We start from the raw sequence: 27052 nt of genomic DNA on the forward strand, positions 1-27052 counted from the left end.
ACACTTATCCAAGGGATCATCAAATTGATGTCCCCTCTGAAAGTGGCAACCACACACCGCAATGAGGAAATAAAAACCCATCCATCCATCCATTATCTATACCGCCTATCCCTTTCGGGGTTGCGGGGGGCTGGAGCCTATCCCAGCTACAATGGGCGAGAGGCGGGGTACACCCTGAACCGGTCACCAGCCGATTGCAGGGCCACATGTAAGGACAAACAAACATTCACACTCACACCTACGGACAATTTAGAGTCATCAATTAACCTAATGAGCATGTTTTTGGTCTGTGGGAGGAAGCCGGAGTACCCAGAGAGAACCCACACATGCACGGGAAGAACATGCAAACTTCACACAGAAAGGCCCCGCCTGACCCGGGGATAGAACCGGCAACCTTCTTGCTGTGAGGCACGCGCACTACCTGCTGCGCCACCATGCAGCCCGAAATAAAAACCCATCTCAGTAATCTCACCAGTGGAGGCATTTCCAACCAGATGAGAGCAATCTACCATTTGAAATGAATGGTAGATTGCTCTAGTTGCAATTTGGGCAGGTCCTTGATGCTCAAACTGTACCTGTTGGGTGCAGGCCTGGATCAAGAGGCACAAATTCAAATTCAAATTCAAATTCAAATTCTTGGAGGGTCCCCTATGGGGTAAGTTTACTGTCAAAAGTTTCGTGCACGTATTAAAAATGTGTGCGTGTTAGTCTGTAGTTGTGCATAAATAAAAAATTTGTAAACTCTTGTTTAAGTCAAATCATGCATAGATTATGCAGTGTATAAATTATCTGTGAGACTGCAACTTGTAAAGTTACAACTTTCCAAAATTACAAATACGGATTGCAGTTTACGGACGTACGCTTCCTTCAGAATGAATACGAATCTGACATGCATGAAGTAACTGTCAAAACTACGTCACGAGGTCACAGGCATTATGTATCGAGTGGAAGATAACATCGATTCTACAAACTGCGCATGCATGAAAGATGGCGGCGGTGAGGGATTTGGAGCAAATGGCCATTTCTCAATACCAAGTACGCCAAGTTCAGACTTATGAACTTGGCAGTTTGGACTTAGCAAGTTCGACTTGGGAGTACAGTCTCTCCAGGACGGGAGGACACAGGACCGTCATTCTACAATTGGGACAGCAGCAAATTTTAAACTACGCGCTATCGTGATGAATCGACCACAGATTTTAAGTTTTAACATCCACTTTCTCACATAAAATAATCTTAAAACCACATTCCATACTACTAAAACAGCAGTATTTCGAAACTTATAACTTATAGTTGTGAGTCCTCTCCTCCGCCATTGTTGCTACGAAATGCATTCTGGGATACGTGGTTGCCCCAAGTCCGCACAAGTCACCATCCGATGCATCCTCGATAAAGTGGGAGGGGCAAGAACACATCCGGGTATTTGAGTGTACTTCGAGATGCGGACTTTTGAATTGGAACAGTACTTGGACTCAGAGTGATGACGTTTCTCAAGTACACAAAAACACAAGTACAGAAAAGAACGCATATTGAGAGATGGCCAAGTACATCATTTCAAATTGTTTTAATATCATTTTCTTACTACATTGGTCTCGGGAACTGACTCAAAGTGTACATCAAGGAAACACTGCTAAACTAGGTTAACCATGACGCAGCTGGTCTAAAACACATCGTCTGGGTTGTTACCCTCACCAATATAAGACAGATGTACACTTTGAGTCAGTTCCCGAGACCAATGTAGTAAGAAAATGATATTAAAACAATTTGAAATTATGCCACCATCTTTCATGCATGCGCAGTTTGTAGAATCGATGTTATCTTCCACTCGATACATAATGCCTGTGACCTCGTGACGTAGTTTTGACAGTTACTTCACGCTTGTCAGATTCGTATTCATTCTGAAGGAAGCGTACGTCCGTAAACTGCAATCCGTATTTGTAATTTTGGAAAGTTGTAACTTTACGAGTTGCAGTCTCACAGATAATTTATACACTGCATAATCTATGCATGATTTGACTTAAACAAGAGTTTACAAATTTTTTATTTATGCACAACTACAGACTAACACGCACACATTTTTAATACGTGCACGATTTTTATGTGTGTTCGCACAAAACTTTTGACAGCAACCTTACCCCATAGTCCCAAATACAAACACACATCGACCTCCATCAGCTCCATTTCTCTCCTCCTCAGCTCTGTCTCTCCTCCTCAGCTCCATCTCTCCTCCTCAGCTCTGTCTCTCCTCCTCAGCTCCATCTCTCCTCCTCATCTCCATCTCTCCTCCTCAGCTCTGTCTCTCCTCATTTTCTCTTTTATGTTTTCACTTACTGCAACTGGGATAATTAATGCTGGTGTGTTGGGCTGCATCGGGGCCGGCCTTAAAAACCAGCGGCCCGGGTCAGGTCGGGTTTGTAATTTTCTGACCCCTGTCAGTGGGTAGAAAAGAAACACACATTGTAGGACCGCTGACTTGTATCGTGAGCGGGCATGACGGACCGGACCGGACCCCCCCAACAAAAAAAGAATTTCCCTAAGTCTGGTTGGGCCCCAGGTGCACATGGGCCCCTGGGCCTGTGCCCATAAAGCCCATTGGATAATCCAGCCTTGGTAGGCTATGTCATGGTGTCCAGGAAAAAACAGAATTCAAACCCAGCTGCAGACAAAATGAAAGGTGGAGCTGGTGCAGTTCAATTACTTTATTGACAAAAAGCAAACCAAACAATGACTCAGGGATGGGTGAGGCTGCTGAGAATCAAACCCAAAGCAAGAAGGGCATAAAGCAAATAAAATCAAATGAAAAAAGGGAACAGGGTTCCAATATCAAAAAGGCATTCAAGGTCCAAGGAAAATAACATGGCAAAAGTCCAAAAATCAAATGTAATTCACTCACGAACAGACGGAAATCTAGACACACCACGTTCAAGGTTTGACAACTTGTACAAAGCTACTGGTTGCATTGCAACTGGTGGCACTTTGCGAATATTGCAGGTGTTACTCTTTGTCACCAGTGCAAGTGCTTCTAGCTAAAGTTAGCTATTTCGGTGGGTATGGAACTGAAAAGGACAAGCCACACTGGAAAAAATGTTATATATTTGAGAAAAATGGGAGGTTTCAGGAAATATGGACTTTGTTAGACCTCGAAGCCGGATAAAGTGATCTTCTCTACAAGGCTTACCTGCACACAGTCCGTCTTCACAAATCTTGTGAGTGAAGCTGTAACAGAGACAAGCTGCTGTATGTGGTAGCTCATTAATTTGCTAAGACTAGTAAGCCATTCAGTAATGGAGAATATCTTCGGGACTTCATGAAAGTGGCTGACATTTTATATCCTGAACAAAAAGCAAAGTTGGGAGACAGACGGGACAATGTGATGTGAGGCACTGGAGATTTGAGCAATGTTCTTGAAGAACAACTGAAACTGCATGTAGAGAATTTGGGGAACAGAGCATCTGTAATAGATTTGAACCAGAGCACAGGCATCTGTGATTCAGCACAGTTTCTGATTTTCATTCGAGCCATCTCAGGGGACTTTGAAATTGGTTAGGAACTGCTAAGCAATGGAGAGTTTCAAAAGGAGGACATGGGGAATCTGTGTGTCGTAGTCTCAGTACATACAACATGAAGCTGTCATGAGTGGTTGGTGTCACAACAGATGGAGTGGCTGTCTCATTGCTCTGTGACAAAGTGTTCAAGAACATAGGCGAGAACCTAATCAAGTATCAATGGATAATTCATCAAGAAGCTCTTCATCGCTTATATTCTCAAAATGGGACATGTCATGGACATTGTTGTCAAGGCTTAATTTCATTAAGTCCAGAGGTCTGAATCACTGCCTATTAAAAACATTTCTGGAGCAACAATGAATTTTGTGATGTCATAAACTTCACTGCCTTTCAGGTCAGTGAGCAGAAAGGATGTGAGCAGAGGAAACAACAGAGTTCATGCTGTCAAAGGGACAGTATCTGCTATAGTTAAGTGACACTGACCTAGTGCTCCTTGTAGACCTGACCATTTTTCTCAGCGAGCTCAATGTGAAGCCACATGGCCATGGGAAGCTCTTTCCCACATAGTTTGACAGCGTCAAATCTTTCCAAAGAAAACTTGAACTGTTGCATGGACAGCTCGAAGAGGGGACGTTGAACTTTACCAACATGACATGAGAATGCCCTCTCTGTTCAGAAGCACATACATATTGTATGTGAGAAAACCTTCTCCACCATGGCCACCAACAATCCAAGCTGAGATCCAGGCTGATGGATGGACATTTGTAGTCAGTCCTTTGGATATCAGTGGCAGGAATGGAGCCAGACAGCAAGACAATTGTGACCAAGAGGAGTGACGTGCAACAGCAGTGCAGTTTGTTCATGTGGATCAAGTCATATTCGCAAAGTTAAACCTTAAAGCAGGACATATGACTTAAATTTAGCCTGTGAGGTGTTATGATGGTGAGACTGTTGTTTACAGCAGCCTGTGACAGACAACATTTGTTTACCTTTTTTTTTTGTATTTAAAAGCAGTTATGGAACAACTGTTTGTAAAAGTTTACTTTTACTATTTATTGTTCATAAAGGAGCAGCATCACTGTGCAAAGTATTATGCACATCTGTTTGTATTGCTGCACATTGCCCCATGCTTCATTGTTAATCCTCAGCATCCTTAAATTGTTAAACTGTTAAATTTAGGTGTTATAAAAGTGTAACTGCAGACAGAGAACCTGGTTTGACTTTACCTTTTGTCAGGGATTTGTTTTTTCACTACAAAGAACTCATAAAATGGCCATTTTGTGTGGGCCATGTGTGTTTTAGATGTCAAAAAGAAAGCAGAAATGAGATGCTTATGAGTTCCAGTAATAATAAAACCAAAACATGAAGGAAAATGGCACCTTTTTTAGCATCATTAGCATCATTTTCCTTTGCTTGTGTCTAATCATATTCTTTCATGTTGAATCACGTTGCATTCAACTCAGGCTGAATTGTATTGTATCGCATTGGTAGTTGCTTCATACATATTTTTAATGTATTGAATAATTGGCCGTGCATCGAGATGCGCGTCTCACCCACCTCAGTGATGGAGATGCACATGCTATCGACATAAGCTAATTAGTTATATGTAAGGGTGTGTATTTGTATTGTGTAGTGCTTAGGGGATAAGCCTAGCCCATATACCTTGGTGGTACTGTAGGCTACAACAACAGAGACGGCAGGAAGAAGCTAGGCGTGAAGCTTACGTCTTTACTGCTGAAAATGCTTAGCTTACGCAATGCAATTTCTCAATGTCTTTCTATTGCCAAATGAAAGACATTAAAGAAAATGTGGCCTCAAAATGTCCACCTGGTGTTACCCAACTGATTCATAATTCTCTTCACCAGCTATGAGTCGGATTCCTTCTAACCATTCATTAATTTTTCAGGACCTTGGGTGCCGTTGTATGATATAAATATCTGGTTCACCTCAGCACCGGTGTAGAGTGTGACTTTGAAGTTGTGCCTAATTAAGCTGCTGTATAGTTAACCAGCTGAACAATAAGGCACAGGAAAGATCTTAGGCATGTGGATGACAGTTAATGAAACACAGACACAAAGCAAAGTGAACAGACACAGAGATAACATCTTCAGGTGGAGACACCACTGTATCTAATCAGGCTGTCATACATGAAGCTCTTCAGTACAGTAGGCACGAGGCATGAGTAGGACAGAGATGCACAAATACTGTGTAAGCTGCGTGTTTGCATGTACGTCCGTACCAGGACAAAATGTAATTGCTGCAGAGATTGTTCAATGTAAACATTTTTATATCGGAAACCAGGATTTGTGTCCTTTGTCTACTGTGATGTTAGGTTTAGGTTTCTCAAACCAACTTGGTTCAGATTAGCAAAAGAACAATTTTAAAAAGACAACGCATGCCATCTTTTGCTTGCAGATACAGTCAATAGCTACGTCTCATCGACAAAAGCAGATCAGGAAGAGTAAAACTTTTAAAAGTAGCAAGATGAGCGGCTCACAGACATTGTGGCAAAATGTGTTTGGTGTAACTGAAAGAGTGATCGCCCTCAGTCAGCTGATTGAGCTGGAAGCAGAAAAGAGAGAAAGAAAGTAAACAAATAGACTTAGCATGAAGATAGTCTTTCTGATTGAACTTCTGCTAAGCTTCATTTCCTGCCTACCAAGTTTGATACTACAAATTGGTTGTATATGAACATAATAATTAGGAGACAGGGTTGATCCATACATACACAGATAGCAAGCCCGCCGCCAACAAATTTTATACATTCAACTAATCTGCATTAGCAATATACATTCAGTGGCAACATTCTGGGCTGAGGCAGGAAGTAGTGGGATATTCATATAGAGCAGCATAGAAGAAGAGTGTGGAGGAGAGGTGGAGGAGAGCAAGAGCCCTGATGTATTCCAAAACAAATGTGGAGGTACACAGCAGCATGAACACTAGACACGTGTGCTTCTGGGGCTGTTCATGGACCTCCTGTGCAGACGACTGCACAACAATTTCCTATCACATGAACTCTCTTGGTAACCTTGCATACTTTTCCCTGAAGTGTCTACTTTCAAAACTGTCATCCTGGTTTCGTGTCCTGCCTCCTACGAGTCAGTGTTGGCATATTTGTTATTTAACATCACTTCTGTCTTTCCTCAATCTTAACCAGTGGCTTAGTTAACTTTAGGCAAATGTTGTGTGGACAGCAAACACCCAATATTGATATTCTGAATTTTTTTAGAAAAACAAAATACAGGCAGAATTGCTAAAACATGATGCTACTGTAAAACAGTTGCATATGAGAATAAGGTAATTCATTGGAGAGGTTACAGAGTCCAGTATACACTGCATGCAGTGTGAGTCAGGCATCCTGGGTGTGTCTGAGGTTATTAGTTATAGAAGGTGGTCGGGGTGTTCCTCCCCCTCCACCCGAGCTGTGAAATGCCTGGTTTGTCTGAGGAATGAGAGACCCTGGAGGGCCAAGGGTCCCGAACAAATGAGCTCCCATAAAACTCTTCTACTTATACAGGGACAGGACACAATGCAGACGAGCAGCCGCCCAAAGCAGCCTTCATGGTAATTTCACTCTACTATTTACAGTGCCCACCCATGGGTTTCACTGTTCTGTGTTAGAGCCAGTCACCTTCATGTGCAGCGTGAGGCATTCATCATATCAGCAGCTGACACATCTACTGTAAACAAGTCAGTACACTTCACTTCCTAACAGCAAATGCAAGTGGGAATCTGTTGATGAAAATTATTCTGTCTAAAAATGTTAGCAAATTGGGTTAAATGATACTGAAGCTGTTGTTCCATGCATTTAGTTCAGCTCAAAGTCTATGCATAAATATGTTACATCCGGCAGTGCTTGTGCTTGGTTGGAAATGAAATAAAAGCTGCATTGTGTGATATGCAGGGGAATGTTTTCAGCAAAGCTAATGAAGTTAATTGCTTGAGCTGAAGCACTTTTATGAGCTGCACCTGGTCCATAAATGACTCCTAATGAGGAGCAACTCAGTTGACTTTTAAAATGCCTCCCTCTAGTGGAAGACAGACACGGTTTCAAAGCATCACAGTCACGTCGTTTCTGTTCTGTATCTCCCACAAACAGGACAGGAATACATTTTCCTTTGAATACACCTCTGAATGTAGGAACGAATAAAATTTAAATTGTGTGCAGTAATTAACACATGAATAGTGCCAAACATTAACTGTCAGTTTCATAAACAGCTCTTTAATATCTCTCAAATGTGAACTCCTTCTCACATCACTTCACTCTTTGTGTTTGTTTTATCAGTTGGCAGCACATTATTACACATTATTCATTCTGATGTCAGCTGCTGGAGTAATCAAAATATGATTCATTTTATCTGTGTTTCAGTCAATAAAGGACATTAATAGAGAACCAAATCATGTATTATAATATCACAAAAAATACAGATAAAATAAAACTCATACATTGATTTTTAGTCTGTTGTAATTAAAAAGTCTAAATCAAATATGTAGAATTTGTCTTAATGGATACACGAGGTCATTACCAATACAGCAAGCCACACTCATCAAGTTCAAATTACATATGACAGCATATAAAATAAATTAGAGTGCAGATGTGTTTCACAATTTCCAGTAATAGTATTTAAAAAAAAGTACTTGCCTTACATAACAGAGAGAGGAGGACAAGACAAGAGGCAGGATGAGTTTAATTTCTAGAAACAAAATATCACAAGTATGTAAAGGTGGATTTTTTTTTTTTTTTTTGGCACAAAGAAATATACAAACAACACAGGGAATAAATATACAAAAATGAAGGATAGAATTCATTCAACAATGATGGAAAGGATTGTACAGCACAGTTAAAAACGAACAATAAACAATAGAGGTGATATTATACTAAAAATCCAGAGAGGGGAAGAAGATTTCTAACAAAACAAACAACAAAGAGAAGCAATTAAGTGTAACTGGACCAAGAGCACAAAAAAGCCTGGAAAGAGTTGTTTGTTTGTTTGTTTGTTTGTTTGTTTGTTTGTTTGTTTGTTTGTTTGTTTGTTTGTTTTTGAAATAAATAAATAAGGAGTGGATTTACAGTATGAGCTGCTGAAAGTGTTCATGTATGCCTCTAATGTCATTACAAGGAAAATGTTGGAATTGTTTTTTTCAGCTTCACATGGTCGGAGCTGAGTGAAAGATATACCTGTCAATCATGGATTGTACAGCCAACTGGAAGTAACATCTGTTTGTCTAATTACAGGAGACGAGGAAACTGTGTGATGACTGTGAGGAACTGAAAATGTAACTATTGGACTGAAAGCTCAGACTGTTTTCACACAAGTAGAAAATGTGACAGCGAATCAATCAGAAACGGAAGTTCAGCAGGAAAAAGCAAAGAGAAACTAGAACTATGTTCACTTCAATAAAACCAACCTCTGTGGTGGCTTCCAGATTGATAAATCAAATTCCTACCATTGTATTTTAGTTTTGTTTTGGATTTTTTTCCGAATCAGGTCAATTATACTTAGTGTTGTTAATCAATATTTCCTTTGTCTTTGTTTGGTTTAGGATTTGTCTGGTTGAAACTATAATTACAAACAAGAAGAAATACAATTTTCATTTATTTTGCAGTTGTCACTCAAGTAATGTCACTGAACACACCCTCGCTTTGTTCTTTAGATACATACAAATATGCACAATAGCTGACCAATGTTTTTTTTACAGTGTAATTCAAATGTCAATTAATTGTACTGAATGTTATTTGCTGCCAATTAAAATGAATAAACAATTCCTGAAATATCCTGACAAATAATTGAAAATGAACAAGCAAAACCCGAGTCAGTGCTTTGTTGAAGATTCAGATGTGAAGTATTAATTTTGTGAATTACAGTGAATAATGCAATAATGTTTGTTCATCTAGATTTACCCTTTGGAAATATACATGTATGTCACAACAGGAAATGAAGACTGAAGGTCACACTTCTACAAATGTGCTAATCTGATAACAAAATAATGAATTTTCCACAATCATCAGTTCCACACAAGTGGAAGTTCATCATGAAGGTTGTTGTTGAATATTAGGGTTTATATTTTTAAAGTGTCCTTATAATTAATTAATAATTTCTTTATGATGTGATATGTATATTGTTTTTGACAAACTAATAAGTACTGAAGGTCTGAGAACACATTCTACACTGATGTTCTTGTAAACATGAACCTTAGGATATATTAAAGTTCATTTCTTTCGTCAAACATGACCACCTGCTTGTATATCCAAACAGAAAAGGGCAGATGCAACTTGGGTTTTCAAACTCAAAATTCAAGAGGTTTTAAATGAAGAAATACATTAGGACAGCTTCATTATGTCATTTGTTTTCTACTGTGTAATGTGCAGTTGTTGAATATTTATTGCTGATAATTGCCTTGTTTTAAGATAACAGGCAATTAGAATTCAAATGTGAGACAGAGACAGATTTAAAGTATAGATAGTTTATAGATTACTGTGGGTTGTAGTGGAAATAAACAAGCCACCATTACTGTGGCGGGACTTCACTTGTAAATCTGCATAATTACACTGTAATGTATTTAAACGATTTAACTTTTTAAGCCTTTTGCCCAGAAATATGTCCTGCAGATGTGTAGAACCTGTCATCCGAATCATCTGTTTGTCAGTATGACAAGTGAGATGCCACCACAGTTGTGGTGGCTTGTTCACTTATACTACAATATGGAGTCATACAAACCACATGACTGTGTTATATCTTGCTCAGTCTCACATTTAAACACGAGTAGCCTTTTGTCTTAAAGCACTGCATTCAGTTTGATTATGCCACTGCAGTGATAGTGGCAACAATAAATACACATGCATCTGCCAGTGGATTCGTCTGGGTTGTTTACTGCACTCATGCCCTTCAACTTTGTTGTGACATTTCTGTTGTTTATTAGTGTACATAGAAAAGGTGCAACTTTACAACTTTTTAAAAAGAAAATTGATCCATTTGTAAAATTGAAGTATTTAGAGCTGCGTTTTCAGTGAAAGGCTTGACTAACTGATTGGATGTGAAAACTGGTGTTAGAGAGAAAAAAGCATTTTTCATGGATTTTCTTCCAAATTTGTAAAAGTAGAACTCACACAAATGGTTGTAACATGTAAATGTAAATGTAAATGTAAGCGCATGTTTGTTTGTAGTGGTGGCCCAGTGTCATCTGTAAGGGACAAAGCTGTGCTGAGGACCCTGTAAGGTGGTGGTCGGAGCATTCGGCCAAAAGTCCATATGCGGCCTGTAAGACCTTTTGATCTGGCCTGTGAGGTAATGCTAGAATACAAAAAAACAATAGAAATAGAAAAAATCTCTCGACAGCAATTACTTTTTTCTGCAATAAAAGAAAATAACCTACAATGTAGATTAACATGTTTTTCCAGGTGGTCTGTGAAAACAAAACACAGACCTTAACTGTCGCACCAGCGGTTACATGTCATCAATGACATGCATCACAGCAGCTGTCAAGACAAGCAGATGTGGACTGTTGCAATTTCCAAGACAGACAGAAAAATGATTTTTATTTTTATTTTCATTTTGTTAATGTAAAAGGCAGGTCATTGTACCTAAGCTGTTTTGTGAGGACACACTTGCAGTGATGATAAAGGCAAATTTAAAGCAGCTTGAAACATTGTAAACTGGGACAAATGCAGTTAGATAAAGTCAGCGCTCTTCTGTGGGGTTTGGGTGCCCAACAATCAGCTTTCACAAGACCACATTCAGACAGAGACAGACAGACAGACAGACAGACAGACAGACAGACAGACAGACAGACAGACAGACAGACAGACAGACAGATTCATTTTTCTGGTGAGCAAACTGATAGCTATGAAGCTGAAACATCATTCAGAGGGAGAATTGGTGAAGGAGTACGTTGTTGCCGCTGTGTAGCTGCCAGAGCCAGACAAAGTAAAATTGTTCTAAAGTGTCATTTTGTCTGGAATAATTCAAAGAGATGAAGGAAAACCTGACATGGAAGCTCAGTGACAGCAAGCGTCTGTGTGATTTGGCCTTCATGGTGGACATTACCAAGTACCTCTCAGAGCTGAGTGTCAGATCCAACCAGTTTCTCAGCTCTCTGCTTTCAAATATGTAATCACTGGAAGCAAAATTAAAGCTGTGGCAAGTGCAAATGGAAAGGGGGAACACTGCGCATGTGCAAAACTCCTTCATGCATTTGGTGAGGGGTTTCAGGACATGAAAAGTAAACAAAAAGAACATATAAAGGAACATATTTGCTACACAATTTAATTAATGTGGAACCAGCTGATGTGACAACCTACATAAAATCATTGAGCTGCAAAGCAACAACAAGCTCAAAACTAGATACAACCTCCCTTTGAGTTCTATAAACTGCATGTGTGTCCTAAAGATTTTCCCATTCTGAAGAGAAATACACTGTTTGCTTGTCCTGCCAGTTCTTTTCAAAGCTGACTCAAAACTGACTTACCCAAACCCAGAAAACCAGCAGTGAGTAACATCATCATCATCATCACTACTGTGTGACATCAGACAACTCACCAAAGAGAAGCAGCTTTAGCCATTGAATTAGAGGTTAGTATGATATATATGCGTTAGAAAATTTAGTCTGGTCCTTAAAGGATAACTGAAATGGCCCTTTAAAAAGTGTGGTGGGGAATGTTCCCCTAGTGTAGGTAAATACTGCATCAGGTGTACTGTTAGTGAACACTGCCCAAGGGCTGACTCCTCCTTTCACCATTTCCCTAATCAGGGCCAGATTATGTACGGCACCTCTTGGCCTAACTCTTGGTTGGTTCCCGTCCTCTGTCATGCAGGACAAGACGAATACGGAACTTGTACAGCACAATCAGTCCTCCTCCATCACAACTCTGAAGAATCATAAAGCTTGTCAACTAGGAGCAGGAGGCGTTACTTAGGCTAATTTTTGCTGGCCAACTGTTGTATTCAGTATCAAAATTGGTAATTTTTTTTGTTTGCTTTTTTGAAAGTCCAGCCTCCACAGTGTCTGCTGAAATCCTGTCCTTTGCACAAATGTGTTTGATGACCCCTGCCATACCTTGTGCTATGAATAGGCTACACTTGTTATGTGTTGATTATTGTAGCGTGGGTTTTTTTTGTTGCTCTGTGCTTCTCTTCTCCTGTGTCAGCAGTGGAGGTGTGGCCTGGCGGTGCAGCAGGCGCACCTGAGGCTCATCCCTCTGATTACACCTGCACTTAAGCAGTGTGGCGGCTTCGCCTCGCTGCGAGATTGTCTTGGCATCTTGCCTTGACTTTCCAGCCATTTGTCCTTGTTATCATAGCATCCATAGTACTCCTAGCTTGTCTCTTGCCGCCTTTGTGCATCTCGCTTGTTTCTTCGTTTGTGAATTTCTTAGAGTAGCTTCCTCATTTTGTATCCAACCTTACTTTGTCTCTCGTTAGAGTTAGTCTGTTTTCCTACCCACTCGCAATGGAGTAGTTGATAGTTTCGTTTAGGACTGAATTTGTGTTTGATTTATTCTTCTGGTGTTTTGGTTGTATTTTGGGAATCATCTATTTTGATTGTAATAAACCGTTGTGTTTTTGAACGCCTCCTTGCTGTTTTTTCTGCCACCTTTGGGTCAAAAAAAAAACATTTACTTAAGACTCACTAGTCTTAACAACAAGTTATATAACATTTACTATTAAATACATTTTCTATTATCTGATAAGTGACATTGAATATATTGGATCTGTAGATCATTCACAGTGATCCTGTCCTCAGATGAATGTGGTTTTAATGTGGCTCATTTCCCTATCATTACTGTTTTTGTCATAGCAACTGCTGGAGAGGGTGTTGTGTGTTGATGCTGAAGTTTTGTGCTTTGAAATGTGATGTTAATTACTAAATTATTGTATATTATTATTATACTGTTATTTTGTTATCGCTAATTATTTTGGACCTCTGACATTGAATAAATATCGGATGAAGACCTTTGAGTAATAAGTGTGAGAACCCCTGACCTATACAGTTGTTTTTTCTTGTGCAGATGGGCTTGTGATGTCCTGGGTTTTAATGGAAATTGGGTTTTTTAATTAACTTATGCAATCTTTGATGTATTAATTTATCATCGGCATGAGGATGGTGGAATTTAAAAGAACAATTACAAAAAAGGGGAAAGTATTTGTCAAATCATACTTGTGGCATCTAAAGCGTAAACAGACAGACAGACAAAATAAAAGTTTCTTGCCTTCTGTGTTGCGAACTAATTTGCTGTTTTTTAACACCTGGAGAGAACAAAATGCTTGTCTTTCTAGATGTTATGTGACAGATGAAAAAACTACCTTTCTTGTCAAGCGAAAGTAAGAGGTCAAAGGTGACATGAGCATCACCTTTAGGGTGAGTCAAAAATGCATGGAAGATCAGGTTGTCCTTTATAATGTGGTGGATGTCAGTGATGACAGAAATAAGTATTTAATGCTCTTACACATATCAGTGTAACGTTACTTCATCTCACTCATCACACATACTGTAAATATTTCAATAACAAATTTGACCTTCAACTCCCAAACGGCAGACAAGTCGTTTTTCCACACAGAACCTAACTTTGGCTATGATAGCTGACATAATTCAATTCAATTCAATTTTATTTGTATAGCGCCAAATCACAACAGAAGTTGTCTCAGGGCACTTTCCATATAGAGCTGGTACAGACCAAGCTCTTTTATCTACAGAGAACCAACAATTCCCTCATGAGCAAGCACTTGGCGACAGTGGCGAGGAAAAACTTCCTTTTAACAGGCAGAAACCTCGAGCAGAACCAGACTCTGGGTGGGCGGCCATCTGCCTCGACCGGTTGGGTGAGAGAGGAAGAGCAAGAGAGGGAGAGTGAGACAGACAGACAGACAGACAGACAGACAGACAGACAGACAGACAGACAGACAGACAGACAGACAGACAGACAGTCACAGTGACAGTGACAGTGGATGTAATAACAGTAGTAGCAGTTGCAGTGGATGTCAGGCAGGGCCGTGGCAGGGGACGTACAGTAGCTGTAATCCACAATCCAGATTCAGCCACTGTGGAACCTGCGAGACGATAAAGGACAGAGACTCCAGGGAAGGAGCTAAGTTAGTAACACGCCGTGGTAGGACATCAAAGCGTGCAGATGGAGAGGGACAGAAGGACAGAGGAGCTCGGTGTATCTTTGGGGGTCCCCCGACAGTCTAATCCTATAGCAGCATAACTAGGGGCTGGTCCAGGACCAGCCTGAGCCAGCCCTAACTATAAGCTTTATCAAAAAGGAAAGTTTTAAGCCTACTCTTAAATGTAGAGACAGTGTCTGCCTCCCGGACAAAGACTGGAAGATGGTTCCACAAGAGAGGAGCTTGATAGCTAAATGCTCTGACTCCTGTTCTGCTTTTTGAGACTTTAGGAACCATAAGTAGACCTGCATTCTGGGAACGCAGTGTTCCAGTGGGGCAATAAGGTACTATGAGCTCTTAAAGATAAGAAGGCGCCTGGCCATTTATGGCTTTGTAAGTAAGGAGGAGAATTTTAAACTCTATTCTAAACTTTACAGGGAGCCAGTGCAAAGTGGCGAGTATTGGAGAAATATGATCTCTCTTCCTGGTTTTTGTCAGAACACGTGCTGCAGCGTTCTGGAGCAACTGGAGAATATTCAGCAACGAATTTGGGCAGCCTGATAGTAAGGAATTGCAATAATCCAGTCTGGAAGTTACGAATGCAGGGACTAGTTTTTCTGCATCATTTTGAGACAAAATATGCCTGATTTTTGCGCTATTACGTAGGTGAAAAAAGGCAGTCCTTGAAATTTGTTTAACATGGGAGTGAAAGGACATGTCTTGGTCAAAGATAACTCCCAGATTCTTTACAGTGGTGCTGGAGGCCAGCGCAATGCCATCCATAGCTGCTATGTCATCAGAAAGTGACTTTCTAAGATGTTTAGGGCCTACTACTATAACTTCAGTTTTGTCCGAGTTTAGCATCAGAAAATTGCAGGTCATCCAGGTCTTTATGTCATGAAGACATGCTTGTAGTCTAGTTAACTGACTGGTTTCTTCCGGTTTCATTGATAAATATAGCTGGGTATCATGTGCATAGCAATGAAAATTTATTGAGTGCTTCCTGATAATCTTACCTAAAGGAAGCATATATAAGGTGAATAGAATTGGTTCAAGCACAGAACCCTGCGGAACTCCATAGCTGACTTTAGTGAGCACAGAGGAGTCGTCATTAACGCGTACAAACTGAGAGCGATCTGACAGGTAGGATTTAAACCAGCTTAGCGCAGTTCCCTTAATGCCAATGAAGTGTTCCAGTCTCTGCAATAGGATGCCATGGTCAATGGTGTCAAATGCAGCACTAAGATCCAATAAGACTAGTACAGAGACAAATCCTTTATCAGATGCAATTAGAAGGTCATTTGTAACTTTAACCTGTGCTGTCTCTGTGCTATGATGCACTCTAAATCCTGACTGGAAATCCTCAAATAAGCTAACAACAAATAAGCTAACATTAGCTCTTATAGCTGACATCTGTTAAGGTTAGTAATTGTTTTAAAAGGCCATTGCCACACCATCATGACATCATCATACCCCAGACCCCCAAAACCACAATTCAACACATTTAACTTGGTTTTCGGTCATTTGATTAATTGTCAATTTGCTTTTAAAAAAACTACACTATATGAACTTATAAGTAAAGTGTGTCCTGCATCATTATTACAATTGAGCAAAAATGCAATTGTAAGATGCTAATAACCTTAGTTTATATTGTGCTCACATGCATATTCTTAAATAGGTTTTCACAGGAAGATCTGAAAAGGGTTGTCTGAAAAGTTAGGGCCCAGCATGCCCACCCTGCATAGATTTTTAAAAGGCATGAGCACTGCAGTGTAGATCAAATTAAAATGAAGATGCCTTCAGTTCAAGAGGACAAGAGACATGTCAGTTGTCAATACAGATAGCCTCACCTAGTTGTTTTTTGCACAGTCACTGTGAATAGCAAGGACCAAAAATCAGTTACACATGAATGTCTGGAATTTTGCCTTGGGTTGTGTAATCTGTGGGAGGGGCCCTGTCCTGAAATAATGCTTGTTGGGCTACCATGATTGAAAATGATTTTCTGATGCTAGATTTAACACCTGTACTTTAATATTTGCTACATTTCCTTAAAAAATAAATACCCAGACATGGATTGATATAAAGTTTATTGAAAATACATTTTTCCATCTTTAAACATTTAGTAATCAAATGTATTAATTAGTGCTGTCAAAAATATTGCATTATTAAGGCGTTAACGCAAATCAATTTTAACAGCGTCATTTTTTTTATCGTGCGATTAACTTTCTTTGTGACCGAGTGAACTTGTAGTTTTTTCTAAGCTGTGGCCACTGCTAGTCACGTTACAAAAACTACAGGATCCGATTGTTAACTGGAAACAAAACAATACACACGCCCCACGCATGTTTTGGTCTCGCCTGCTCGCTAGCTGTGAAAGTGTAGGTGGATGTCAAGTGCGAAATGCCGAAATGGATGCAAACAAGATTCTGAATAGAAAGTTTAGCTTCAAAAATTTGCCAGATGGGTCGACTGACAAGACCAAAGTTTGGACAGAGGCATATTTGGCTATATGCCGCATATAGAACTAAAAACAAGCTTACTGCAGCCATAGCCAAGTAATGTTCATTCTTTCTGTATGGAAATAAGAGGCTGGGTTGATAAGCCTCTGGTGAATAAATAGAAGAGCATTATAGTCTGACTGCTTGTATGTTCAAAGGAAACTTAAGAAAGGAAAGTTTAAGCCATGGTTTAACTGCACTATAGCCTGAGTCCTAGTTTACAATGATGTGCACTTTGTAACTTTATCTTGTATCACCCTGTTTTGATCCTTAGAAAGGCTTGTTGAAGGGGCTTTTTTGTAACCAAGCATTTATTTTTTTGTCATCTGTTTATTGACAGTGTTAAATTGTGTGAGATTCAATTCATTCAAATGTGAATGACTGCTCAAAATGAGAATGTTAGTGTGAAATATAACACTACATGTTGTTTTCAATAAAAAAACATTTGCACAGAGCAAGCCTGTCCACTTTTCCATGTTGATAACAGTATTCAAATGATAATTAATGGGACATTTAGAACAGATAAAAATGTGCAATTAATTTGCGATTAATCGTGAGTTAACTATGACATTTATGCGATTAAATATTTTAATCGATTGACAGCACTAGTATTAATAGCTACAGAAAAAGAGATTTAAAAAAAATCACAGATTCAGGTTCCATGTAGGAATGTAAGGAGGTCAAGGTCTACTATCTCTACAGGAAGAGGACAGTGCTGAGGACCCGGTAAGCCATGGACGAGGTGACAATAAAGCCTGCAAAATAACCGACACTCCTGCAGGGCTGAGGCAGAGCACAAACGTAGGAAATGGTGTGCAAGATTCGAGAACCAGCAAAGACACGAAAGTGAAGCAGAGCAGATGAGAGCTCAGGTCCAGTCAGAGTATAGAGCAGCGCGATCCCCAAGAAGGGAACAATGTTCTCCAGGTCATTCAGGTGACACCTGGAGAAAAAACACACAACATGATGAACTAATTTATCTATTAATATATTACAAGTGTCTGTATAAGGTTAGGAGTCCATAAATTAGATAGTTTACAACATGCTCTGACTATTTATATTCCTTTTGACTGTATTATTTGTATTATTGCTAAAAGAACCACATGCACAGTTCAGAGACCATAACTGGAATACATTTCAGTGGGTATAATTGAATAAGAGAAGTTTTTTTATGTGTATTAAAAAAATGTAAAATGTGGTCAAATCAGTGCATAATGATGGTTTTGGCTGCTTCAGCCAAAAGATATCTCTTCAAAACCATGACCCTTGACGACACTTCAAAACCTATATAAGTACAGAAAAAACATATCTCTCACAGTCTGTGGAATGTTGGGTTGTAACTCGTGGACAGAAAAAAAACGTGTCATTTTATCATCCAAGTCTTCCACAGTATCTGTTCTGCTATTTTCTGGTGAAATACGACATATCGATTATAACTCAAAGTGTACAGATCATGGTCAGATCATCTCACCTTCGAACTCGCTCCACATCTGGATGGGTTCTCAGCAGTTTCTTCTGCTCGTCTGCAGACTTTCGGGCTACATCTTCTATATTGGCAAAAGACTAAAGGGGAGAAATAATACATACATTAACTCAAAGTCTAGAATCATGGGCAGAATGAATAAGACATCAGAACTAAGTCTAAGTCTAAGTGATGCCTTAAAAGTTGTTGCCATTGCAAAATTTGTTCTTTCTTGCCATTGTCTTTTTCTTGTCTTGTTGTTTTAACAGATGCAGACAGCACTATGATTGTTACCTACCCCTCTGGTGATGCGATAGTATGCCGTCAAGGGCCCCATTAGCAGCATCTTGACAATAACAATCGCAGCATAGGTGGTGAAAGCCCTGAATAACTCATCTTCCATTAGGTTTGCCATCTCTGCTGTTTTACGCCAGAACAACAATTAAGAGACATGGGTTAATTTACCATTCTGTTTAGGCGAAGACATTTGACCCAATTTAATCCAACTTCTAGCTTTCTAGAAGGTTCAAAGCCAAACATAAATGAAAAGTCAGATACTAAATTCTACCGTCAAAAGAAATCCTCAAAATACAGAGAATACAGAGAATGTGTATTTAGATCAAGTGGAAAAAGTCATTTCTGTGGGACAGAAAAAAAAAAAAAACAGGCACAGACTGCTCTGCAGTCCCACTGCAGTGCGAGAGCAAAGCCACTGAACAAACAAGCTTCAGTTTGGAACTGTGCCTGTGCACTTCAAAACAACTCTTGTCAAAACGCAACACTCTCAGGAAACCAAACATGTTTAAATGATCTTTTGTCAAAAACATTCAGCATTATTTACATTCTGACAGCTCAACTTACATCCTGTGGTGTCTGCAGATGTGGAGCAAGCCTCGATCTGTCTGAAACTGACCTGTCACCCAGAAACTAAGGAGGTGGAACAATCTCGACCATAGCACAACTTCCTGTTTGGGCGTGTTAATGTGTTTCTCCACTGAGGACCAAATGTATTCATACCAGTAAAACTACTCCAAATGCTCAGCAAACTCAAAAGGTTTTTCAAGAATAATGACTTGCATTTAGCAAGCATAGAATTACATGTGGTTTAAAGCTGAGCAGACACTGCTTTTTTTTTTCTTGTACGCTGTGTTACCTCACGTTGCACATTTTAAATCAACCTTTCTGGCATGACCAGGTGCTGCGTGAAAAGCACTTTTCACAGTTCTACTATGCACAGAAAAGAATAAAAAAGACAAAGAAGGAACCACAGATGAATGAGGATGCAGACTTCTGCAGCAAGTTGATCTTCACCGCACAGCAGTATCAAAGTGACTGTTTTAGCCATAACTTGTAAAGTAATACACCAGTAACACTAAAACTGGTTCACTGAAGTTTAGAATGGATGTTTTGACAGCAGTCACATGATGATTATATGTAATAGTCTATAGAAGTCCTGGTAAAATTTGTTTTTTATGGTAGTAGCATGTCACATGGCATACATACAAGCTACATTTGAGGAGAGAATTATTATGAATGCAGCTGCAAGAAGTACACTTTACCCTCATACCCTAAGATGTTTAATTTGAAAGGAAACTTATTGTAGTTTTAACTATTTTAATTATATGTTAACTTCCCTGCTCTTTCATTCGTTCTACCTGCAGGAGGTCTTTTGTTTTTCTGTGACTCACTCTGCTGAGTGCTTTGACAGAGTGATTGTTATTTGGGGTGCTTTCACTATGCAATCTCCCTCATACTTCTTGGTGCATGGAGAGCTGCTCTCTCCTACTCTGCTCTATGATGGACTGTTATAGTGCATATCCATCTTTTTCAGTTTTTTTTGTTTCATTCCCTCATGATGACTATCAACTACTGTACTGTCTCTGTGAGATCTGCATGCATATGATGTAGTATGATGTGGCAATGGGTAAGGTATGGACTGGTTATTGATTTTTCATGAAACGAGTGTATGTGTGTTGCGTGTGCAGACTCAGACACAGCATGATTTGTCCATATCACATGAGCAATAGCCCTAGAGGGTGAAGCTTATGACATAGAATGTCAGTTACATATCGTAAGTTGTGGGCCCCAACTATCTGAAGACAGAAACTGTTTTTGGGAGTGTTGTCTGCTCTCAGTTCAACTTACACACAAGGTGAGACTGGGGTGGGGCCTACGTAGTAAGTGGGCAAAAGTCTCAAGTGCTGCATGAGCGAGTAATGAACCCACTGGAATAGCCTTGAGGAGCTGCACCTATACTCGACAAATGTTGGCACTCCAACATTTAGTAACTCAGTCTGTCAGGGTCAGACACTTGGGCTGAGGGCTGGCCTCCACTTTGCTGCTTTCCAGCCAAAAAACAAACAGTAACATGCAAGACATTCAGCTCAGACATGAGCTGTGTTTGTGCTCTATTTTTTAAGTCTTCTGTTAGTCTGACTGCTTTATGACCTTAACATTCATTATCTGTCGCTCATCTGCCAAAAATGGAATCGTCAAAATTTGTTTGAGACCTCTGACACATTTTGCCTCTTAATGACTGCTTTGAAGGCTTCCCATATCAGAAGGGAAAATGTCCTCTGATATGGTTAGGCTTAGGAAACATGTTGAGCTTACGAAAACATGTGCAGAAGTCAGCATCAACCAGTAGCAGAGGGTCAGGCTGCCAGGATCTAAAGTTCTTTGGCTTAGGTTCAAAGTGAAGATTAAGAATTATGGTAGCATGGTCCAATTCAATTCTTTTATATAGCGCCAGATCACAAAAGTTGTCTCATGACACTTTCCATTTAGAGCAGGTATAGACCATACTCTGATCTACAGAGACCCGAAAATTCCAATGCTATGAGCAACCACTTGGCGACAACAGTGAGGAAAAACTTTTCATAAGCAGAAAAACTTTTCATAAGCAGAAACCTCAAGCAGAACCAGGCTCTGGGTGGCTGGCCATCGACCAGTTGGGGGGTTCAAAGCAAAGATCAGGAATTACAGTAGTATGTGTAGTGGGTATGGTTTTGTGACCCAATCGCATTACCACCAGAACATGAGTATAGCTTGTGGGTAAGTCTAAGTCATGGGTAAGTCTAATTTCAGGTTTGGCAGAGACAGAAAACAATGTAGATCAAGGATTCTTGAAGAGAACAGATGTGGTCAAAGGCCGGTTCAGCAATGAGAGATCAGTCCAATTTGAATTGCTGGACAGTCTTGCACAGAAACAAAGAACGGTGTGGTAATGAGTATTTCATTGGTTGGAGATTAGGTAGGTGGGCGTGGCTGGCAGGGGAGTGACAGTGGAACAGTACTGACCGAGCAAGTGAACAGATGAGAGAATGGAACCTTTTTTTCCTGATTAATATATCTGCTTCCCTTGTCTTCGAGTAAGATTTGGAATGAAAAGTTATTCAATCCAAGGTCTATAAATCATATAGGTGCATAGGTTAAAGATAGTCATTGCAGCTTGTGCAGTGATTCTAAATCACGAGACATGAATAATCCTGAATGGAAACCTGAACATTCAAACACAAAAACAATGACTCCAAAACAACGGAGCTAGTAAATTTACTGGATAGCACTGAATTTACCCAACTTGAAAATTAAGAGACTCATTGGTGTGGGAGCACTGGTAATAATGGAGGTTAAAGATTGACAGTGTTTCAGTATTAGAGAGACCTATTTCTGACCACTGTATTTTGTTGATGACAAACTAATCTTAAGACCAAAAAGGGGAATTTTTGGGTTCGAGGGTGATTCCTAGATGGCAAGAGTGAAACAAGGTTCTGTAATATTATGAGATTATTTGTTATGTTTTTCCAAGCCGGGACCCAAAAGGGTGCACACAGACACAGAGACATGGAGGTTTATGATGAATAATATCTTCAATTCAGCTAAGAGTGATACTAAAATGTGCAATGGAAGAATCAAGCTGTAACAATCCAGCTTTAAGTCGTGAGAATGGGCAGGCAGGAGAAGAGTCCAGATTTTGTACTCACAACCGATGAAATCACACCAAGTACACTCCAGAGCAGGACGGAGAACAGAACATAAGGCAAAAGACACAACCAGTCATGGAGGCAAGTAAGCAGCTGCACAGACAAACAAAACGCAGAGACTGGAGACAACTGCTACCACTGTTCACAGAGGACAATTTGACAAATACTGGCTGCAGAGCCGGGGTCAACACTTTGTCATCATATTGATAATCAAGACTGATGATCAGTCAAAAGTCAATACATGTTTACACGTTTTATCTATTCTTGATTTGACTATTACAATGCACTTTCCTTTGGTAACAGCCAGGGCTCCCTCCACCATCTTCAGTTGGTACAAAACACTGCTGCTTGACTCATTACCAGAACAAAGATGCATGAGCACATCAACCTTGTGTCTGCCTCCTTACATTAGCTCCCTGTCACATTTTCTTGCTTAGTTTTAAGGCCTTAAACAGCTTTTGTCATAAACACATTTCCGATCTTCTAACCCAGTACCCTCTCACTGATTAAGATCTGAGGATGGAGCCCTGCTGGTTACTCCCAGGTCATGGTTTGTGGCTAAGGTTGATCTGGCTTTTGCTCATAGGGCTCCCATACTATGGAACTCTCTGCCTGGTGAACTTAGAAACACTAAGTCTCTGCCTTCTTTTAAATCTGTTCTTACATTTTTTCTTCTTGTGAAAGCTTTTGGAAATATTTGACATGTTTTTTTTTGTTTGTTTGTTTTTGTTTTTTTATACAGTTTTTATTCTGAATTATTTGGTCTTTTTCAGTTCTGCCTTGTCTGGTTTTATTTAGTTTTTGCACAGGACTTTGCAATATTGTTAAGAAAAGTGTATAACGAAAAAAAATATATTATTATTATTAGGGCTGTCAGTTTAACGCGTTAATTAGATTAATTAATTACGCTGCAAATTAACGTGCTATAAAAATTAACGCAATTAATCATGAGTTGCAAGTCAATGCGCAAGCATTTTAAATTTGGCCCTTTGAGTGACCCGTAGGCTGCAGTGGCAGGTCGCATCCTACCTGCGCCACTAGTCAAAAGCAGGGTGACAACAGACATGGATGCGACAACGGAGAGCGAGGCAAGCCTACTTGGACCTTTGAACGGCAAGTTTATTTATAAAAAGAACAAAGACGGGACTATTAACAAGAACGCAGTGGTTTGTACCTTGTGTAAAAGAGAATTTTCCTATCACCGTAGCAGCTCCAGCCTGAATTATCATTTAAACGCTAAACATGTAGTTGCTGCTAGTGCCGCTAGTGCTACCGTGAGCTCACTCCGCCAACCCACACTTGCTGAGTTAGGAAAACGAATGAGCAAAGCCACGACAGAAACACTGACAAACTCAATCGCAAAGTGGGTTGCTGCTGATTGCAGGCCGATTTCAATCGTGGAAGTCGAGGGCCTAAAAGAGGCGTTTCAGATAGCGTCATCTGAATTTCATTTATGAAGCACACTTCACCAATAAAAATGTGGATATCAAATCTTCTCTTCTTGGTGTATTCAATTGATTAGTCATGCACTACAATTTTGTAATGTCCTAGAATTCAAATTCTTTATTTGGGGACCTTTAGCAGATATGAGATTAAAATGCGATTAATTAGATTAATTAATTACAAATCCTGTAATTAATTAGATTAATAATAATTAATTGATTAGATTAGAATTAGATTTTTTTAATCGCCTGACAGCAATAATTATTATTGTTTTTATCTGCTTTAAATATTGTCTACACAATAAAGCTTAAATAGCTTAAGGCTTGAAACTTAGACACACAGGTGAAGATGCTGTAAATGAAGATTCTTTGCTGAAGTGCAACAGAAACTGCTCACTCACAGAAGGGAAAAAATACTCAAACTAAGAACTGTATGTCTACAGCAAATAACACAACATATAAGTAGACAAAGAGCAAAGACCATGGGCTCTATTTTCGACTCCGCCACCGGCGCGGCGCAAAGTCAAGTCCGCTGTGCCGATGGGGCGTGGCGGCGCAGACTCTGGTATTTTGAGCTGCGCCACCAGCGCATCTCCTCCCCCTTCTCATCTCAGTCCCACCCAGCGGCGCAACTCGGAAAGAGGGAGGGGACAAGGCGTGGAGTGGGTTCCTCGCCTCACCTTTAAGAACGCCGCTGGCGAGGCGCATGGCAAGTTTTCAGGAGACTGACGTCACTCATGTCTCCTGACATCCCTTTGTATTACTTTGCACAACTGTTTGTATATACTGTTTAATTTTTCTCAGTATATATATATTGTTTTATATGATGTTCTATATTTTGTGGTATATTTTGTTTATATATTTATATTTTCAATATAAATATTTAGTTTTTATATTTGCTTTTTATATATATAGTTCTCTTTCTTTTCTTTCTTCTCTAATTTTATTCTAATTCTATTCTTATAAGGAGCACTGCAACAAAAACAATTTCCCCTCGGAGATAAATAAAGGATTTCTGATTCTGATTCCGATGTCTAAATATGAGGTCCTTAGATGGTAAATCCTCCTCCTCCTCCTCCTCATCCTCCTCAAAGCAATGATGTTCTCCATCGTTGCAGATAACGTTAAGCATTACAATGATAACATTTGTATTTGGAATGAAATGACGTGGGTAATAGCGGACAACATCATCACTTACGTTTTTCCATGTGTCTGTCTCTCTCTGTCTCTAGAGTGCTCTGAGATAGATGCAGTATACAGGTGTTGGTCATAAAATTAGAATATCATGGAAAAGTTGATTTTTTTCAGTAATTCCATTCAAAAAGTGAAACTTGTATAATGTATACATTCATTTCACACAGACCGACATATTTCAAGTATTTACTTCTTTTAATATTGATGATTATACCTGACAACTAATGAAAACCCCCAATTGAGTATCTCAGAAAATTAGAATATTGTGGAAAAGGTCAATATTGAAGATATCTGGTGCCACACTCTAATCAGCTAATTAACTCAAAACACCTGCAAAGGCCTTTAAATGGTCTCTCAGTCTACTTCTGTAAGCTACACAATCATGGGGAAGACTGCTGACCTGACAGTTGTCCAAAAGACGATCATTGACACCTTGCACAAGGAGGGCAAGTCCCAAAAGGTCATTGCTAAAGAGGCTGGATGTTCACAGAGCTCTGTGTCCAAGCACATTAGTAGAAAGGCAAAGGGAAGGAAAAGATGTGGTAGAAAAAAAGTGTACAAGCAATAGGGATAACCGCACCCTGGAGAGGATAGTGAGACAAAACCCATTCAAAACTGCGGGGGAGATTCACAAAGAGTGGACAGCAGCTGGAGTCAGTGCTTCAAGAACCACCACTCACAGACGTATGCAAGACATGGCCTTCAGCTGTCGCATTCCTTGTGTCAAGCCACTCTTGAACAAGAGACAGCGTCAGAAGCGTCTCACCTGGGCTAAAGACAAAAAGGACTGGACTGCTGCTGAGTGGTCCAAAGTCATGTTCTTGGATGAAAGTAAAGTTTGCATGTCCTTTGGTAATCAAGGTCCCAGAGTCTGGAGGAAGAGAGGAGAGGCACAGAATCCATGTTGCCTGAGGTCGAGTGTCAAGTTTCCACAGTCAGTGATGGTTTGGGGTGCCATGTCACCTGCTGGTGTTGGTCCACTGTGTTTCCTTAGGTCCAAGGTCAATGCAGCTGTCTATCAGGAAGTTTTGGAGCACTTCATGCTTCCTGCTGCTGACCAACTTTATGGAGATGCAAATTTCATTTTTCAACAGGACTTGGCACCTGCTCACAGTGCCAAAGCTACCAGTACCTGGTTTAAGGACCATGGTATCCCTGTTCTTGATTGGCCAGCAAACTCCCCTGACCTTAACCCCATAGAAAATCTATGGGGTATTGTGAAGAGGAAGATGCGAGATGCCAGACTCAACAACGCAGAAGAGCTGAAGGCCACCATCAAAGCAACCTGGGCTCTCATAACACCTGAGCAGTGCCACAGCCTGATCGACTCCATGCCACGCCGCATTGCTGCAGTAATTCAGGCAAAAGGAGCCCCAACTAAGTATTGAGTGCTGTACATGCTCATACTTTTCATGTTTATACTTTTCAGTTGGACAACATTTTTAGAAATCCTTTTTTTTGTATCAGTCTTAGGTGATATTCTAATTTTCTGAGATACTGAAATTTGGATTTTCATTAGTTGTTAGTTTAAAATCATAAAAATTAAAGAACTAAACATTTGAAATATATCAGTCTGTGTGTAATGAATGAATATAATATACAAGTTTCACTTTTTGAATGGACTGTTAGGGACGCTAGAATTCGCCGGATGAACGAGTCATGTGCAGACCCGGGGAAAGTGGCATACACGTTTGTCACCAGGCAATTTGAGTCACAGATCACCAGACATCCCTGTTTCACCTGTGTACATTCAGTCAGGGTGAGTGACCATTACGCGTGCCGAACGCGCTTTCGATGTGGTCAGATGAGATACGGATCAAAATATATAAATTTAGGTCTGACTGTATGTGCTGACTCAGATAGTTGCA

The 27052-nt window shown here is 39.9% G+C and overlaps 1 protein-coding gene across 1 annotated transcript; it reads right to left on the reverse strand.

Annotated features, from left to right (window-relative positions):
* Positions 1-16676: 16676 nt before the first annotated feature.
* On the reverse strand, positions 16677-19469 carry LOC139350670 (microsomal glutathione S-transferase 1-like). Its single transcript, XM_070992188.1, has 4 exons — positions 19427-19469; positions 18864-18985; positions 18575-18666; positions 16677-18046 (listed from the first exon to the last, which is right to left on the reverse strand). The coding sequence occupies exons 2-4, from the start codon at positions 18978-18980 to the stop codon at positions 17800-17802; spliced, it is 456 nt and encodes a 151-aa protein (XP_070848289.1). The 5' UTR covers positions 18981-18985; positions 19427-19469; the 3' UTR covers positions 16677-17799.
* Positions 19470-27052: the final 7583 nt, after the last annotated feature.

Source organism: Chaetodon trifascialis, chromosome 22 (genome assembly GCF_039877785.1).
Source record: "Chaetodon trifascialis isolate fChaTrf1 chromosome 22, fChaTrf1.hap1, whole genome shotgun sequence".
Lineage (NCBI taxonomy): Eukaryota > Metazoa > Chordata > Actinopteri > Chaetodontiformes > Chaetodontidae > Chaetodon > Chaetodon trifascialis.

Coding starts and splice junctions, on each gene's coding strand:
- LOC139350670 (XM_070992188.1), bottom strand. CDS start 18,980: ATGGCAAACCTAATGGAAGATGAGTTATTCAGGGCTTTCACCACCTAT. Junction 18,667..18,863: donor ACTATCGCATCACCAGAGGG/GTAGGTAACAAT, acceptor TCTCCCCTTTAG/TCTTTTGCCAATATAGAAGA. Junction 18,047..18,574: donor GATGTGGAGCGAGTTCGAAG/GTGAGATGATCT, acceptor TTTTTTCTCCAG/GTGTCACCTGAATGACCTGG.